This window comes from Sturnira hondurensis, unplaced genomic scaffold, assembly GCF_014824575.4.
Source record: "Sturnira hondurensis isolate 20B ecotype Veracruz unplaced genomic scaffold, ASM1482457v3 Scaffold0000880, whole genome shotgun sequence".
Taxonomy (NCBI): domain Eukaryota; kingdom Metazoa; phylum Chordata; class Mammalia; order Chiroptera; family Phyllostomidae; genus Sturnira; species Sturnira hondurensis.
In genome coordinates this window covers 23,167,972-23,186,170 of record NW_028073511.1, presented here as the reverse complement: position 1 = coordinate 23,186,170, position 18,199 = coordinate 23,167,972, and the positions used below count along the sequence as shown (strand labels likewise).

The 18,199-nt window shown below is 46.8% G+C and overlaps 1 protein-coding gene across 1 annotated transcript; it reads left to right on the top strand.

Moving 5' to 3' along the window:
* Positions 1 to 2,954: 2,954 nt before the first annotated feature.
* On the top strand, positions 2,955 to 8,119 carry TEKTL1 (tektin like 1). The gene is made up of 7 exons (XM_037056901.1): positions 2,955 to 3,524; positions 4,663 to 4,767; positions 6,179 to 6,377; positions 6,715 to 6,881; positions 6,999 to 7,094; positions 7,184 to 7,297; positions 7,889 to 8,119. The coding sequence occupies exons 1-7, from the start codon at positions 2,955 to 2,957 to the stop codon at positions 8,117 to 8,119; spliced, it is 1,482 nt and encodes a 493-aa protein (XP_036912796.1).
* The last annotated feature ends 10,080 nt before the right edge of the window (positions 8,120 to 18,199 follow it).

Here is an 18,199-nt window from a genome sequence, read left to right as displayed (position 1 = left end):
GTACCTTTTTTTGAGCATCATTTCTGTCCAGCCGCATGTAGTTGAATCTCTTGGCAACAGAGAGTTAATCCCAGCCCTGCTATGGTTCCCTCCAAGCACCTGCTGTTTTAGTCTGTTTGGACCGCTATAACAGAATACCAGACTGGTGGCTTATAAACAATGGAAGTTTATTGCTCACAAGGCCAAGGTGCCAGCCAAGTTAGTGTCTGGTGAAGGCCCACTTCCTGGTTCACAGATGCTGTCTTCTCACTGTCTGCACGTAGCAGACGGGATAAGGGAGCTCTCTTGCTCCCAGCTCTCCCCAGCTCTCTGGGGTCCTTTTTATGAGAGTCCTAATCCCATTCATGAGGGCTCCACTCTCATAGCCTAATCACCTCCCAAAATCCCCACCTCCTATATCCTCACATTGGGCATTAGAATAACATAGTTTTTTTGGGGGGAAGGGGACACAAACATTCAGTCTACAGAACCTGCCAACCCAAGCTGTGACCAGCAGGCTTTGAAAGCAGAGGAGAAGATGATTTACCTATTCCTCAAACACAGGCACACATCTCAAGCTAGGGAAAATTTTCCAAAATTGGCCATCAAAACCAGGGATGGAGGTGAGTTTTAGAAGTAGATAGAAACTGGAGTTGGGAGATGAAAATGAGAAGTTGGTGGACTGAGCAATGGGCAGTAGTGTGCACCAATTTCAGTGCTCAGACAGTAAGAGTGGTAGATACTGGGAGTGTGTTGGCATGAATAAGTTGAACCAATTAAAAGCCAGAATAGGACAGACCACACCTCCACCTATAGCCATAATGAATCTCACCATAGACCTATGTTGAAACCAAAATCATCCTTATGTAGGTCTGACACAAGAGCACAAGGTAGTTTGGCACAACAACACTACCCAGTAGAGGTTCCCCATACACCCAGAAGCAAACCAAGATGGTGAAATCCCCCAGCTTGGAAGAAGAAAGCACTAAATGTGAATTAAAGTGAATGTGGATGGTTGAGTGCAGAATGTTGGCCCAAGTAAGCTGTCTCTTAGTTCTTTATGAACCCCTCTCTACCTCTACTGGTATTAGAAAAGCTCATTCATCTACTCATTCAAATAATAAAAAAGAAAAGTAAGCACTTGCACAGTACTTACTCTCTGTCAGCCACTGTTTAAGCACTTTACTCTTATTGACTCACTTAAACCATGCCACAATCCTATTATCCACTTCGCTAGTAAGAAAACAAAGGACACAGAGAAGTCAAGTGACTTTCCCAAGGTCACACAGATGGCAAGTGTCAGAAGCGTCATTTGAACCCAAGTTGCTTGGCTCTAGAACCTTGACTGTGGTTTGAGGAGCCTGCTAAATGTCTACGTAAAGATGCCACTGCTAGAAGGAAACAAGGTGGAGAATGGCAGGGGAGAGATAGAGAGGAGCTGTCCCTTTGTCTTCCCTAGACTCAGACCTACTTCCTATGTTGTAGGAATTCCCCATACGAGTCTCAGTGGAAAACAAAGTCTTTCTTCCCCCATGGAAACAGGAAATTCAGACTTGACACATTTTTCCCAGCTTTCCTTGCAGCTAGAGCATAACTGTGTGGCATGGGTTCAGGCAATTAGGTGCAGCCACCCTGGAGCCTGGGAACTAAGGAGACAAAGAAGCAGGTACCATGGAGAACCCACTCAGTTGCTGCTGCAGTAGCAGTGACATCACAGGGACAGCAGATGAAGCTGAGAGTTTTGCAGTACTAACCATGGTGTCCTCAAGGGCTACCACATTTATTTGTTTTGTTTCATTTTGTTTTGGCTGTGATGGTGAGATCATCTTTTCTGTGTCTTGCACTAAAAATCCTGAGTAATGGGAGAGAGTGAGGCTTAGATATAGTGCTAAGGAAAAATCCCTTGAAGATGGTGATATATGAGGTCTGTCCTGAAGGTATCCAGCCATGCAATGTGACAAATAGACATTTATTGAAGGAGATTCAAAATACAAGAAGCATTGTACATAGGACAGTGACATCTCAGTCCCTTTTAAAGTAGGCACCTTGGGACCTCTCACAGTTCTCCCAAGCACCATCAGCTGCCCTGTCATATTTTCCTGAGTCTCATCAATGATCTGAAATCTCTTCCCTTTCAAAGGTGATGTTAGTTTTGGGAAAAGCCAAAAGTCACAGGGCACCAAATCTGGGCTGTAGGGGAGTTGAGTCACCCGGGTGGTTTGAAGCTTCACCAAAAAACTCTGCACAAGACATGAGGCATAAGCAGGCGTGTTGTGTGATGAAGCTGCCCATCACCAGTTGCCCACAGCTGTGGCCTTCTGAGTCATCTGAATAGTTTCTGTGGAGGAATGTTCAAGCTTAATTTGATGCAGAGTTGTTGCTCTTCTCGCTCAGCCATTTTGAATGCAACAGCCACACAGTACACGTGCCCACTCCATGGTGTCTACCACCCCCACTGACTAGTACAGTGAAGGCATCATTGTTTTCAAATGGGCGTTCCAGTCCACTCTCCTTGGCTACCAAGTTAAATGGATGTTGCACAAACTCTCCCGGTTATAACAATGGTTGGACTTTTTCCAGACAGACCTCGTACAAGCGGTGCTCTGAAGACTGAAAAGCAGCCAGCCACAGAAAAACATAGAAAAGAGTATGCCACACAGAGAGAGCAGCAAATCCAGAGCTTTAAAGTGAGCAAAGGCCTGTGTTGCTGGAGGGTAGGAAGCAACAGGGACAGGTGGGTGAAGGGAGGCCATTTTTCTGAAGGAGCCAACGTTCCAAGCCACCCCTGCTGACCCCTCCCCCACTTCTGGAACTCCGGGCTGTGCTCTTGTCCCCGTGGTCATGGTGATGGGCACTCTGTTTCACACTCACTCTTCAGGCCAGGAAGGAAGTGTGAGTGGTTGGGTCGGGGGTGAGGGGTCCCTGCCTCTCTCTGTGGATGACCCAGTCCAGGTCAGGGCTCCAAGCAAGGGACCATGCCCGTGTTGACACCACCGGTTGAGAAGAGACAGAACACACGCGTTGGGGCTCCAGCATGGCGCGACGCGACCCTGGCCCAGGCGCTGAAAGCACACCAGCTGACAGACCGCTGCGGACAGGAGGCAGTGACCATGTGGCAACCCAAAGACAGCATTTTGGACCCACACTTGGCACACCACCTCCGCCGGGCCGCCTACATCCGGCCCTGGCGCTTCCGTTCAGAGATGGTTAAAGGCGGTGGCACGGTGGAGAAGCCGCCGCCGGACGAGGGAGTCACGCTGTGGAAGAGCAAAATGAAGCCGCCCGCCTGGCACGCACACCTGCCGCTGCCCCTGAATCGCGATGCGCGGGCCCTGCAGACCGCAGAGGTGGTGCAGGCGCACGCACGCGGGGCTCGCCTCACCGCCGCCCGTCTGGGCCGCGCGCAGCAGCAGATCAATGGGCAGCTGCGGCTGCTGCAGCGCCAGCGCGAGGCTACTGACCACAGGCTCAGTGAGGTGCGCAAGGGCCTGCTAATTAACCAGCAAAGTGTCAAGCTGCGGGGCTATCGGCCTAAGTCTGAGAAGGTGGGACCACCTCCCCACTCCCTGCCCCAAACCCGGTTGCTGAGACCGAGGCCCTCGCTCAGCCTGGAGAAAACCCGCCCCAAGAGAGAACACCCCTCCCAAGCCCCAGTTCCAGGGAGTAAGGGCACAAGAAGACAGGACAGCCCCAAAATGAGGTTCCCTTATCCCCAACTCCAGAGAAGGAGACCCCCCCATGGGGATAAGAACCTCAGCCCCCTCACCTCAGAGGGAGTATGTTTCCCAGTCCCCCAGACAGGAAGAGAAACTGGCACCCCAATGTCAAACTAGATGAAATTCTTCCCGAAGAGTGAAACTCAAAACCCCAAACCCAGGCATGCAGTTACCACCCCACCCACAGGCCTACAGAGTGAGACCCCGTGTGGTCATGAAATCTCAATGCCCAAACCCAGTGACATACACAGCTGGGAAAAGGGGGCGATGTTCTGGTCCCAGCACATGAAACTGTCCCCAAAATGTTAAAAAATAAAATAAACAAAATTTTTTTAAAAAACACCTCTCCCCAGCCTCAGTGAGTGACAGGCCCTTCCCAGTCCTCATCAGGGGAGAAAGAAACAGGTCCTGCCTCAGACTCCCAGCCCCCACACCCAACAGTTAAATTAAGCCCAGCCAGGGAGAAAGAGAGAGACCTCCTACCTAGTCCCCATCCTGTGAAATCTTCCTCCAAAGTGAAACCCTAGACTTGTACCCCAAGGTGGGGTGTCTCCCACCTTCCCTAAGGAAGGATGAGACCCCACTCACAGGAAGGGATTTCTAGTTCCAGCCCCTAAATTCAGTAAGACCCTAAAAAGGCAATCTCTCATCAACCCTATAATGAGATTCCTCACATCTAGACAGGGAGAGGGGATAAGACCATCACCAAGGAAGGGGGATCCCAGACCTAGAGAAATCCCCCCCAAGGTGAAGTCACCTTCATCCCAGCTCACTGAACTCCTGCCTGTAAAAGGAGACGCCCCAGCCCCACTCTCTAGCCCCAAAGTGGATAAAGACTTCTCAGAGAGACCCCCACAGGATGGGACTGCCCCCAACTCCATTCTCCAAACCCAGAGTTTATGAGGTGGCAAACTCTTACTAACCTGGCCCTCTCCTGAGAGTGTGAGATTCTGTCTTCACTTTCCAGATCCCTGATAAAGCTGACAGTATGCTTACCTGGGAGAAAGAGGAGTTAATGAACATGAAGAGGAAAATGGAGAAAGACATGGAAAACTCAGAGGCCTTGCTCAAGGTCGAGAATACCTGGGACCCAGTGAAGAGGGCTGGAGGAGGACCCCTGGCTGCCCAGTGGGCAAACCGCTCTGACCTTGGGGACTAGCAAGGACAAAGGTCTCCACCCACCCACACTGACTTGACAATCACTGTGTTTCCACTTTGCCCTGAGGGATGGGGCTGGGCCTCAGAATAACAGTGAACACCCTCTCTGTGCCAAGCCCTGTGAGTCATTGAGTTAGCTCCTTAAAGCAGTCCTGTGAGAGAGAGACTGTGGTCCCCTTATTGGAGATGGGAAATTAAGGCTCAGAGAGTGATGGCTTCAGCCAGTGTACAGGACTGGCCAGTGGCAGGATTATGGTTTCAGGTCAGGTGTCTCTTATTCCCAGCTTTAGTGAGGTATAATTTACCATTTTTAATTGTATGTATATTTAAAACATACAACCCGGTGGTTTGATATATGTATACGTTGTGAAATCATCACCAAAATCAAGGTAATTAACATATCCATCACCTCACGTACTTTTGTGTGTGGTGAGAACCCTTAAGACTCACCCTTCCAGGAAATTTCAATGATAAAATACATTGTCCCGTTGTTGTGCATTAGATCCCCAGGACTCACTCATCTGGCGTAACTGAAACTTTGTATCTCTTGACCAACTCCCCATTTCTTCCTCCCGCCAGCCCCTGGCAAATGCCAATCTACTCTTGGTTTCTATACATTTGTGTTAGATTCCATATATAAGCAAGATCATGTAGTATTGGTCTTTCTACATCTGGCTTATTTCACTTACATAATATCCTCCAGGTTCATCCATGTTGCCACAAAAGGCAGGATTTCCTTCCTTTTTAAGGCTGAATGCTTTATTTTGTAATGATAGAAGTAGGATTTGGATGGGAGTGAGGGTCCAGATGAACTAGATCTGGGGAGAGGGACTCTGAGGCCCTCTGAGACCTCCTGCTACGGATTAGAGAAGAGGAAGGGAGACCTGAGGCTAAGGATGGGATGAATGCAAGTCGAGACGGAAAGGGATGGCTCCAGAAGACAGAGCTGTGGGTATAGCCAGTGCTACCTCTCCCCTGTACAGATGTCCCCATCGACAGGGCAGGGGCTCTCTCAGGGTGCCAAGGCAAAGCCAGACACAGAACCTAAGCAACTGACACCCAGGACAGGGAAGCTGCCACAGCCCACACTGCTCCTCCCCACCCCACTTCCAGTAGTCAGTGGAGGCTTCTGGACAGAGGCTGAGAAGGTGGGATGTCTGAGCCTTGGCTTGGAAATCCTTCCTTTCCCGCCCCAACTAGGACTGGAGAGTGTCAAAAATGCTTTGCAGCCCCCAGCAAAAAAATCAATTCCAGCCACCTCCCCCAACCTCCCAGCACACTGCCTTCATCTCTGCCTCTCTCTCTCTCCCCTTCCTTGCCCCCAGAGCCTGGCCTCTTGTCGCGACACTCTGGCCTTCTATTGTAAGGAGAGGCTCCAAGCCGTGGACTTGATGAACAAGCCACTGGACAAGGTTCTGGAGCAGGCCGGACGCCACTCCTGGGTGAACCTCTCCCGCGTCCAAACCCCCAGCACTCAGGGTCAGAAAACGCCTCCGCCAGACCCAGTGGGCACGTATACCCCAGGTAGGCCCCCACAGAAAGGAATCCACTACAGTGGGTGCTCACCAGCCCCCCTCCACTTCTCAGCTGCCCCTTTTCTGGGGAACTTCGCCCCGAGACCAAATGAGAGGGCTGAGAGCCAGCCGGCTTCTGGATTAGCTCTCCCCCTGCCTGCTCCTGCTTCCCACACGCTCTCAGTCACTCCTGGAAGCAACTCATACTCCCGCCCCGGACTTTCTTCCAGTCCCTCAGTAAAGCCCCTCACCCATGGCCCACGGTAGTGTGACAGTAGAGAGACGCAGAGAGCCAGGGTGGGAGAAAGGAGGGTGTGGCCCCCCACGCGCGTCCCACCCTCCCGCAGAGTGCGCCACGGCGCTGTGCGAAGCCAAGCGACTGTTGATGGAGTCCAAAGACACCCTGCAAGAAATGGCAAAGGAGGAGGGGGAGATCCGGGAGAAACAGCAGCTGATAAGCGATCGAGTGTGCGCCTCGCTGACCCAAAAGATACGCGAGACCTCAGAGCTGAAGGTGTGCGTGGTCGTGGCTCAGGGCTAGGGCGGGGGAGTATCGAGGCCAGAGAAGGGGGACACAGGAAGAGAGGGGACAGGAAGCCAGCGTGATCCCCCTGCACTGTCACCCACCCAGGAAAGAATGAATATGACCTTAGGACTAATGAGGGGAACTATCCACCGGTGCAAGAAATTCAACCAGGAGATGGGTATCACCCACGACCTCATCAAAGTACAGTTTGGGAGAAGGGTCTGCGGGGAGGAGGCCAGGGACGCCCGCGTGGGCTGGACCTCACTGTTCAGCAAACCGCACTCCGCCAGGGTCCGCTGTCAAAAAGTCACCTGGAGACTCGAGAGAAGCTAGACAGACCCACGGTTCGTGTGTACCAGAGACACGTGGGCACCCAACTCCCCGAGGCCATGCGCCTAGCCCGGGTACGCCCCCTCTTGGTTCTCCTTTCTCCTCTCTCTCTGCTCTCTCTGAGGGGAGGCCCCGCCCTGGTAAGTCTTCTTCCTCAAGCACACCTGGCCCAGGTATGATCCTCTCACCCAGACTTGTGGTTCCTTCAACTACCGCCCAAATGAGCCCCCGCAAATAAGTCCCGAGTCTCAAATAAGTGCCCTCAACCTCTGCCTGCCTCACACCGTCCCACTCACTCACGACACGACTCCTCTCTTAGTCTTGGCCTAGGTGGCTCCTTGCATATTTAGCCCAGATGCTCACCGGCATCCCACGCCCAACCCCTCTCTTAACCCTGCCCGGTCGCTGGTTGTTTTTCAGGCACATTTGCCCCAGGTGTGTCTTCCTCAGTCCCAAGCAAGGCCAGCCCCTCCCCAGCTATGCTCCTGTCCAGGCAGGGCTCTCCTCTATGCACACCTGGTCCAGGTGTGCTCCCCCCATCCGAGGCCCACCACTTCTTCTCTGCGCTCTTTCACACACGTACCTGGCCCAGATGTGTCTGCCCACTTCTCCCCCTTCTGGCTATGCTTCACGGGTCTCCCAGCACGGCCCTGCCTCCTCTCCAGGGCACTGACAAGCTGCAGCGCCACATCTCACGCTTAGAAAGGAACCTGGAGGATATGCTCACCACGCACAAGAGCCTCGCGGGCAACCTCCACTGCAAGAAGATCGGGCATGATGTGGACCACAACGTGGTGCGCCTGCGTCTCCGCCAGCGGCACCCGCAGGTGTGCTACCAACAGGCGCAGAACCTGGTCAGAGACTGGGACCCACACACACCGCCACCACACGTGTAGTCCAGCAACGCAGTGGAATAACAGGTGCACCTCCTGCCCCAAAGGCAGGTCCCACTTGCATGGGCTGGGCCCTTGGAAACACACAGCCTGGTGGTCTTCCCTGTCCCTTGACTTACCCTCCTTCCAAGTGTCCTCTAGCCCATGAATTATGATTAAAAATAATCATTACATTTATTAGATAGCTGTCGTACGTATATCAATCACCCTACAGCATGTAATGGGTGGTGTATCCTGGAAATTAACAGGATGGATTTGGAACTGACCATGCATGTGCCAAAAACAGCCCTCACGAATATTATCTTTTTGGCAAAGGCAACTAGTCACATAGACACAACATTTTACATAGAAGGAAATGAAGTTCAGGAAGGTGAACTCATTTACTCAGGGTTACAAAGCCAAAGAGGGGCAAGGTGGGAGTAAACTTATGTCTGCACTCTCCCTTGCTCCACACTGCAAATGTCGACCATGGGCTCATCATGGTCTTCACTGATCTCCATAACAACCAAGTGAAGATGGTGTCAATCATGCCCATCTGACAGGAAAAACACAGAAAATAAGTAGCTGCCTGTGGGGAATTACAGAGCTGAGAAAGAGTAGGGTTGAGGGGTTCAAATTAATCATCTCTGACACAGAATCATCAGGCATCATAGCCAGCTTCCTTATCTCAAGAAGGATTTCACAGACTGGGGGTCACCAGAGACTCCTGGGTGTCCAGAAAGTTCTTCCTCCCTGTACCAGTCAGGATACCAACAGGAAGCAGACAGCACATGCAATTGGAAGGAAGTTTAACAAAGAGATGGTAATCCTCATTATTTGAAGATTCTGTATTTGTGAACTTGCCTAACTCACTGAAATTTATTCATAACCTCCCCCAAATCAATACTCTGGTTGCTTTCACGGTCATCTGCCGACGTGCACAGAACAGCGAAAATTTTAGTGGCCCAACATGGTCAAATAAGCAACAGTCAAACAAGGTGACACTCTGCCTTCTTGTTTTAGCTCTCCTAAACAAGCACCCAAAAGGAATGTTACTCAGCCTTTTAAAAATAGTGACATTTTGCCCTGACCGGTATGGCCTGGCTGGTTACAGCATTGTCCCCTAACCAAAAGTTTGCTGGTTCAATTCCTAGTTGGGGCTCATGCCTAGGTTGTGGGCTCGATCCCCAGTCTGGGTGCATATGGGGGGCAACCAATCAATGTTTCTCTCTCACATCAATGGTTCTCTGTTCCTTCCTCTTTCCCTTCCTCTCTCTCTAAAAAGCAATGAAAAAATATCCTCGGGTGAGGATGAAAAAAATTTTGAAGGCTTTTTGCCATCTGTGACAACATGGATGGGCCTAGAGGGTATTATGCTAAGTAAAATAAGTTGGACAGAGAAAGACAAGTACCATATGAATTTACTTACATGTGGGATCTAAAAAACAAAACTAATGAATAAATAAAAAGGAACAAACTCATACAGAGAACCAACAAACTGATGGTTGTCAGAGGGGAGAGGGGTGGTGGACTGGCAGACAAGTGGAAGGAAATTAAGAAATACTACTTTCCAGGAGATTAAGAAACACTATAGAAATACTATAAAGTCAGTCATGGGGATGTAATGTACAGCATGACGAATAGAGTCAATAATATTGCTACAACTTTCCACAGTAACAGATGGTTAATAGACCTTTTTGTGGTGATCACTTCATAAGGTATATAAATGTTGAATCACTGTGTTGTACATCTGAAACCAATAAAATATTATATATCAACTATAATTTTTTAAAAATCAAGCATCCTCTCGAGGTGTTTGTTTGTTGTTGATGTTTTTGCATTTTTGTTCTTTTCATTGATGATTTTGCTGTTTAAAATTACCCCTAAGTGTATTTCTGAAGTGCTAGCTAGTGTTCCTTAGGCCAGAAGGCTGTGATGTGCCTTACAGAGAAAATGCATGTGTGAGACAAGCTTCACTTGGGAGTGAATTATAGTGCTATTGTCCTCCAGTTCAAGATTAGTGACTCACTTTAATATGTAACATATTTTTATTGAGCAATATGTATTAATGAAAGCATCTTTAGACAGAAATACACATAAAACAAGGCTATGTATTGAGAGATTGACAAAAACTGCCCCTACACCACAGTCCTACCTTCTCAGTCCATTTAGGCTGCTCTAACAAAATATCACAGCAAACAAACAGCTTATAAACAGCCAACATGTACTGCTCACAGTTCTAGAAACTGGGAAACCCAAGATCAAGATGCCAGCATGGTCACATTCTGGCAAGGGCCTGCTTCTTGGCTCATAGCCAGTGCCTTCTCCCTGTGTCCTCACATAGTAGAAGGGGCCAGGGGCTCTGTGGGGCCTCATTTATAAGGACCTCAACCCCATCTGTGGCAACCCCACCCTCATGATCTAATCACCTCCCAAAGGCCCCACCTCCCAATACCATCATTTTGGGGTTTAGTATTTCAGCATATGAATTGGGGATGGGGATACAAACACTCAGACCATGCATATCTGACCTAGCTGTCTTCTGCTCCCCCATCAGCTCAGGCGATTTCTCCTCCCCATATTGACACTTTGAGCTTTGAGCTTCAGCCCTTTTCACTTCCGTATGAGTTTCCTATTGCTACTGCAACTGCCACAAACATAGTGGCTTAACACAATGCAATTTTAGCTCTTACAGTTCTGGAAGTCAGAAGTCCTAACTGGATTTTACTGGGCCCAAATCAAGGTCTCCGTAGGACCACAGTCCCTCCAGAGCAGAGACTCTGGCAAAGAACCCATTTCCTTGCCTGTCCTTGTTTCTAGGGTCTGCCTGCATTGCTTGGCTCATGGCCTCTCCCTCCTTCTGCAAAGCCAGTGGCAGTGTCTTTAAATCTCTGACTCCAACTCTTTGCTTATATCATCACATCTCTGTCTTCTAACTTCTGATTCTTTTGCCTGTCATTTACAAGGAGCCCTATAATCACATTGGGTCCACCCCATTAATCCAGGATAATGTCCCCATCTCAACATCACTAGTTACCTCTGCAATGTTCCTTTCTGCCATGTAAGGTGATATATTCACAAGTTCCAAGAATTTGGACACAGACATCTTTGTGAGTGAGAGGGGAGCATTTTCAGCCTACCCCAGTTTTTTCCACATTTCAAACTTTCTTTTTTTGCTTTTTATTAAATTTTTTAGGGTGACACTGGTTAATAGAATTATTAAGTGTACAATTTTTAAGTGTACAATTCTATAATAACATCAACTGTATATCATATTGTGTGTTCACAACCCCAAGTCTCCTTCCATCACCATTTATTCTCTCTATAGCTTCTTCTACATTCCCCCACCTCCCTTTCCCTCTGGTGAACACCATACTGTTGTCTGTGTGTATAAATTGGTGTTTTGTTTTGTTTTGTTTGCTTAATCCCTTCACTTTTTTTACCCAGACTAAAATCCCCCTCCCCTTTGCCAGCTGTCAGTCTGTTCTCTGAGTCCATTTCTATTTTTAATCATATTTTATTGATTATGCCTCTACAGTTGTCCTGATTTTCCCCATAGCCCCCTTCCACCCAGCACCCCCACTCCCTCAGGCAATTCCCGCACCATTTCATGTCCATGGGTCATGTGAATCAGTTCCTTGGCACTGCATTTCCTGGGGATGTACTTTACATCCCCATGGCTATTCTGTAACTACCTATTTGTACTTCTTAATCCCCTCACCTCTTCACCCATTCCCCCATACCCCCTTCCCATCTGGCAACCATGAAAATACTCTTCTTATCCATGATTCTGTCTCTGTTCTTGTTTGTGCAATTTGTTTTTTAGATTCAGTTGTTAATAGATATGTATATGTTGCCATTTTATTTTTTATTTTTCTAAATATTTTATTTATTTATTTTTAGAGAAGGGAAGGAAGGGAGAAAGAGAGGGAGAGAAATAGCAATGTGTGGTTGCCTCTCATAAGCCCCCTACTGGGGTCCAGCAAGGACCCACTGTATTGTTCATAGTTTTGATGTTTTTCTTAAATAAATAAGTCCCTTTAACATTTCAAACAATAATGGTTTGGTGATAATGAACTCTTTTAGTTTTTTCTTTTTTTATATATATATTTTATTGATTATACCATTACCTTTTTAGTTTTTTCTTGTCTGGGAAACTCTTTATCTGCCCTCCAATTCTAAGTGATAGCAATCTTGGCTGTAGGCCCCTGCTTTTCATGACTTTGAATATTTCTTGCCAATCCCTTCTAGTCTGCAAAGTTTCTTTTGAGAAATCAGCTGATAGTCTGATGGGAACTCCCCTGTAGCTAACTAACTGCCTTTCTCTGACTACTTTTAAGATTCTCTCTTTAGCTCTGGCTAGTGTGGCTCAGCAGATTGAGTGCCAGCCTGTGAACCAAAGGGTCTCCAGTTCGATTTCCAGTCAGAGCACATGCCTGAGTGTTGGGCCAGGTCCCCAGTAGGGAGCCTATGAGAGGCAACACAACCACACATTGATATTTCTCTCCTTTCTCCCTCCCTTCTCTTCTCTCTAAATATAAATAAATAAAATATTTTTTCCAAAAATATTGTCTCTTTAACTTTTGGCATTTTACTTATGATGTGACTTGGTGTGGTCTTCTTTGCATCCATCTTGTTTGGGACTCTCTGTGCTTCCTGGATTTGCATGTCTATTTCCTTCACCAAATTAGGGAAGTTTTCTTTCATTTTTTTTTCAAATAGATTTCCATGTTCTTGTTCTTTCTCTTCTCCTTCTGGAACCCCTATGATGTAAATGTTGGACCTCTTGAAGTTGTCCCAGAGGCTGCTTTTAACTTCCTCTTTTGGGGAAGGGAGGGATTCTTTTTTCTTCTTGTTCTGATTGGGTGTTTGTTTGTTTGTTTAGCTTCCTTGTGTTCCAAATCATTGATTTGATTCTCAGCTTCATCCATTCTACTGTTGTTTCCCTGTAAATTGTTCTTTATTTCAATGAGTGTGTCCTTCATTTCCAAGTGAATCTTTTTTATGCTGTTGAGGTCCTCACTAAGTTCCTAGAACATCCTTATAACCAGTGTTTGAGCTCTGCATCTGATAGATTGCTTATCTCCATTTTGTTTAGCTCTTTTTCTAGAGTTTTCATCTGTTCTTTCATTTGGGCCATGTTTCCTTGTCTCCTCATTTTGGCAGCCTCCTTGTGTTTCTTCCTATGCACTATGTATAGCTGCTTTGACTTCAAGTGTTGGTAGTGTGGCCTAAAGTAGTAGGTATCCTGAAGGGTCCAATGACACATCTTCCCCTTTCACCCAAGCTAGGTACTTGAGGTGCACCCTTAGTGAGGGCTGAGTACACCCTCCTCTTATAGTTGAGCCTTGTTTCTTTTGGCAAATCAATGGGAGGGATTTACCCAGGCCAGTCAGCTGCAAGGATTGGCTGTGACCACTGACCAACAACTTCTGCCCTCCATGGAAGATCAGCTGGGTAGGGGAAGGGTGGTGGTTCTCCTACGTGGTCTGTAACTGGACCTGGGGTTTCCTGGGTGATGCCGGCCAAAGTCAGCCCCCACCTATGTTTTGCCTGGGGCCATCCTGCCTGAGCTACAAAGCAATCCTAGATAGCTGCTACTTCTGTTGGGCTTGGAGATGTCCAGGTGAAGGCAAGCTGTGAATCCAGGCTGGCTGCTGCTAGTGCTGTGGCTGGGGCTCACTGAGGGCAGCTGTTGCTTATATGAGAAGATTTAGGAAGTTGCGCAGTATGAGCCAAGACCAAACATTCACATGGAAAAGCAGCTTGGGTGGACCTGTAAGTTGGGAGGGGCCGAGTCTCTAGGGATCTCCATGGCAGGTCAGACAATGTTAGCCAGGTTGATGGGGTCTCAGATATGGCACTAGCTTGTCACTCTGTCTGTCTGGGTGTGGTTTCTTTAGTTCTGTAGTTGTTGGACTTCCATTCAACTTGATTTCTGATGGTTCTGAGTTACATTACACTGTATTTGTAATTTTTATGTAGTTGTGCAAAGAGGTGAGCCATGTCTGCCTACACTGCCGTCTTGACCGGAAGTCTGAATGATCTTCTTGAAATAGTGACAAGACCCATTTCTATTTTGTTTGTTAGCTTTTTCTTGCTGTCTTTTTTAAAATATATTTTATTGATTATGCTATTACAGTTTTCCCAATTTTTCCCCTCTACCCTGCACCCCCTTCTCTCCAGCATCCCTCCCCGCTCTTAGTTCATGACCATGGGTTGTACATATAAGTTCTTTGAGTTTTCTGTTTTCTATACCATCTTTTCACCTCTCTCCATCTCTTTAATGGCTACCAACTATGCTTCTTCTTCCCTGTACCTTTCCCCCCCATCCTCCCTTCCCCCTGCCCACTGAACTCCCTCTGTGTGATGTTGATTTCTCTGCTTTTTTTCCTGTTCTAGTTCTTTGCTTAGTTTTTTTGTTGTTGTTTTTCTTTCCTTTTTTTAGGTTCATTTGTTATAGTTGTGAGTTTGTTATCATTTTACTGTTTGTATTTTTTATCTTCTTTTTCTTAGATAAGTCCCTTTAACATTTCATATAATAATGGCTGGATGATGGTGAACTCCTTTAGTTTGACATTATCTGGGAAGCACTTTATCTGTCCTTCCATTCTAAATGAAAGCTTTGCTGGATAGAGTATTCCTAGATGTAGGTCCTTGCCTTTTATGACTTCAAATACTTATTTCCAGCCCTTTCTTGCCTGTAAGGTTTCTTTTGAGAAATCAGCTGATAGCCTTATGGGCACTCCTTTGTAGGTAACTCTTTCCTTTCCTCTTGCTGCTTTTAAGATTCTCTCTTTGTCTTTAATCTTGGATAACTTGATGATGTACCTTGGTGCATTCCTCTTTGGTTCCAATGTCTTTGGGACTCTCTGAGCTTCCTGAACTTCCTGGAAGTCTATTTTCTTTGCCAGATTGGGGAAGTTTTCCTTCATTATGTGTTCAAATAAGTCTTTCATTTCTTGCTGTTGTTCTTCTCCTTTCTGTCACCCCTGTAATTCAGATATTGAAACGTTTCAAGCTGTCCCAGAGGTTGGAAAGTCTCTCTTCATTTTTTTTGAATTCTTGTTTCTTCATCTGTACTAGTTGGACGTTTATTTCTTCCTTTTGTTCCAAATCATTGATTTGAATCCTGTTTTGTTTTGTTTTTCCTGTCACTGTTGGTTCCCTGAATATTTTGCTTCATTTCATTTTGGGTATCTTTCATTTGTTCTTTCATTTTTCAATGAAACTCAATCAGTTCTATGAGCATTTTGATTACCAGGGCTTTAAATTCTTCATCAGGTAGGTTGGCTATCTCCTCACTGCTTACCTCTCTTTCTGAAGTTTTGCTCTATCCTTTCATTTTGGCCCTATTTCTTTGTTCAAGCCCCTGTTAAGTTGTAAGGGGGTGGGGCCTTAGATAGTCACCAGGATAGGGCAACCCTCCCTGCTGTGCTGCCCACTATCATTCAAATGATAGTTTTGCTAGAGAGAATAATCTTAGATATAGGCCCTTGTCTTTCGTGACTTCACATATTTCTTTCCAGCCCCTTCTTGCCTGTAAGTTTCTTTTGAGAAATCAACTGATAGTTTTATGGGAACTCCTTTGCAGGTATCTGTCTCATTTTCTCCTGCTACTTTTAAGATTCTCTCCTTCTCTTTAATGTTGGGTAATGTACTTATGATGTGCCTTGGTGTGTGCTTCCTTGGGTCCAACTTCTTTGGGACTCTCTGAGCTTCCTGGACTTCCTGGAAGTCTATTTCCTTTGCTAGATTGGGGAAGTTCTCCTTCATTATCTGTTCAAGTAAGTTTTCAATGTCTTGCTCTTCCTCTTCCCCTTCTGGCACCTCTATGATTGGGATGTTGGAACATTTAAAATTGTCCCAGAGGTTCCTAAGTCTCTCCTCATTTTTTTGAATTATTGTTTCTTCATTCTGTTCCAGTTGGATGTTTATTTCTTCCTGTTGTTCCAAATCATTGATTTTAGTTCCAGGTTTCTTCCCTTCACTTTTGGTTCCCGGTATATTTTGCTTTATTTCATTTTGTGTAACCTTCATTTCTTTCTTCATTTTGCTACCAAGCTCAATCAATTCTGTGAGCATCTTGATTACCAGTGTTTTGAACTGTGTATCTGATAGGTTGGCTATCTCTTCATCATTTAGTTGTATTTTTTCTGGAGCTTTGATTTTTCATTTGGGCCATATTTCTTTGTGTCAGTGCACCTATTATGTTGTAAGGGGGTGAGGCCTTAGATATTCACCCAGGCAAGGCAACCCTATATGCTTTGTTGCGGCACTGTCTGTGGGAAAAGGTCCAAGAGGTCCTCTTGGGAGAGAGGTCCAAGAGGGAACAATGTGGCTCACTTGCTCAGCTCTAGCCCCATTTTCCAATGAACCCTCTCATGTGAGACTGGGAGTTTCCTCCACTGTGGCAATCCCTGCAGTAGTTCACAGCTAGCTCTGAGTCTTTGGTTTCACCATTCAGCCAGCCCTGCCTTGCCCACACAGTCCATCATCATGCCACATGTCCTCTCCACTTGGCTGCCCATCTCCACCCCTCCTACTGGTCTGGGTGATTGTTTCTTTAACTCCTTGGTTGTCAGGGTTCCATGCAGTTTGATTTTCTGGCACTTCTGCTTGTTTATTGTTTTTAGATTGGTTGTTATCCTTCTTTTGGTTGTGCAAGGAAATGAAGTGTTTCTACCTACACCTCCATCTTGGCCAGAACTCTCAAACATTTCTTGTAGCAATATATTTTTTATCTATCTCCTTGTGCAAGGGAACAAAAGAAAGAATAAACAAGTAGGGCTACAACAAATTAAAAGTTTTTACACAGCAAAGGAAACCATCAACAAAATGAAAAGACAACCCACTGAATGGGAGAACATATCTTCCAATCAGATGTATATCTGATAAGGGGTTAATGCCCAAAATTTATAAAGAACTTATACAACCCAACAACAAAACAACAAACAATCCAGTTAAAAATGGGCAAAGGGCCCTGGCTGGTGTAGCTCAGTGGATTGAGCGTGGGCCTACAAACCACAAGATCGCGGTTCAATTCCCAGTCAGGGCACATGCCTGGGTTGCAGGCCAGTTCCCAGCAGGGGACTCACAAGAGGCAACCATACATTGATATTTCTCTCCTTCTCTCCTTCCCTGCCTCTCTAAGATAAATAAATAAAATATTTTTAAAAAATGGGCAAAGGGCCCGAAGAGACACTTCTTCAAAGAGGACAAACATACAGATAGCCAATAGACATTTGAAAAGATGCTCAACATCACTAATCATCAGAGAAATGCAAGTGAAAACCACAATGAGATATCATCTCACATATCAATAAATCAATAAACAACAAGTGAGGATGTGGAGAAAAGAGAATACTTGTGCACTGTTGGTGGAAACGCAGACTGGTGCAGCCACCATGGAAAACAGTATGAAGTTTCCTCAAAAAGTTACAAACGGGACTGCCTTATGACCCAACACTTCCATCTAGAAATACATCCAAAGAGACTAGAAACGCTAATTCAAGAGAATTAGCAACATGTGTTCATTATTGCTATGTAACAAATTATCCAAAAACTCAGTGGCTTAAAACAACATTTATTGTCCCTCAGTCTTCTGTCAGCCAAAGTCATGATGGCGGCTGTGGCTGTGGTCTTATTGGAATGCTCCCCTGGAGGAGGCTGTGCTCCCAGGCTCACTCACAAGGCCTAGGCCAGTGACCTCCCTAACCGCCCCCCCGACCTAGGCACACAGGAAGCCCAGACCCAGTTAGGGTGTGGGGCAGACTGACCGCGGTCGCACATTCATGCACAGTGAGACGGACCACACAGGCCCCAGGGGGCTAGGGCTGACAGCGGTGGCACACTCGCATGCAGTGGGACGAAACTCGTGGGCCCGGTGATGGTGGCAGCTGCAGCACCGGTGGGGGCCACAGCGGCAGGGGGCAGATGGGACACCATTGTTCCTCTTTGACCCCGCCCCCACATACAACGTCACAACCCAGCGACTGAGTTGCCCTGCTCTAGCAAACACCTTAGGGCTCCGATCCTGCTAGGGAACAGGCACAAACAGCCCAAAAGATGGCGCAAGAACTCAAAGTCCCAGAGCCGATAACT

Bases quoted from the DNA above. Each gene is read 5' to 3' on its own strand.
- TEKTL1 (XM_037056901.1), top strand. From the start codon at position 2,955: ATGCCCGTGTTGACACCACCGGTTGAGAAGAGACAGAACACACGCGTT. The intron at 3,525-4,662 runs GTGGGACCACCT...TTCACTTTCCAG, and splicing joins ATCGGCCTAAGTCTGAGAAG to ATCCCTGATAAAGCTGACAG. The intron at 6,378-6,714 runs GTAGGCCCCCAC...ACCCTCCCGCAG, and splicing joins AGTGGGCACGTATACCCCAG to AGTGCGCCACGGCGCTGTGC.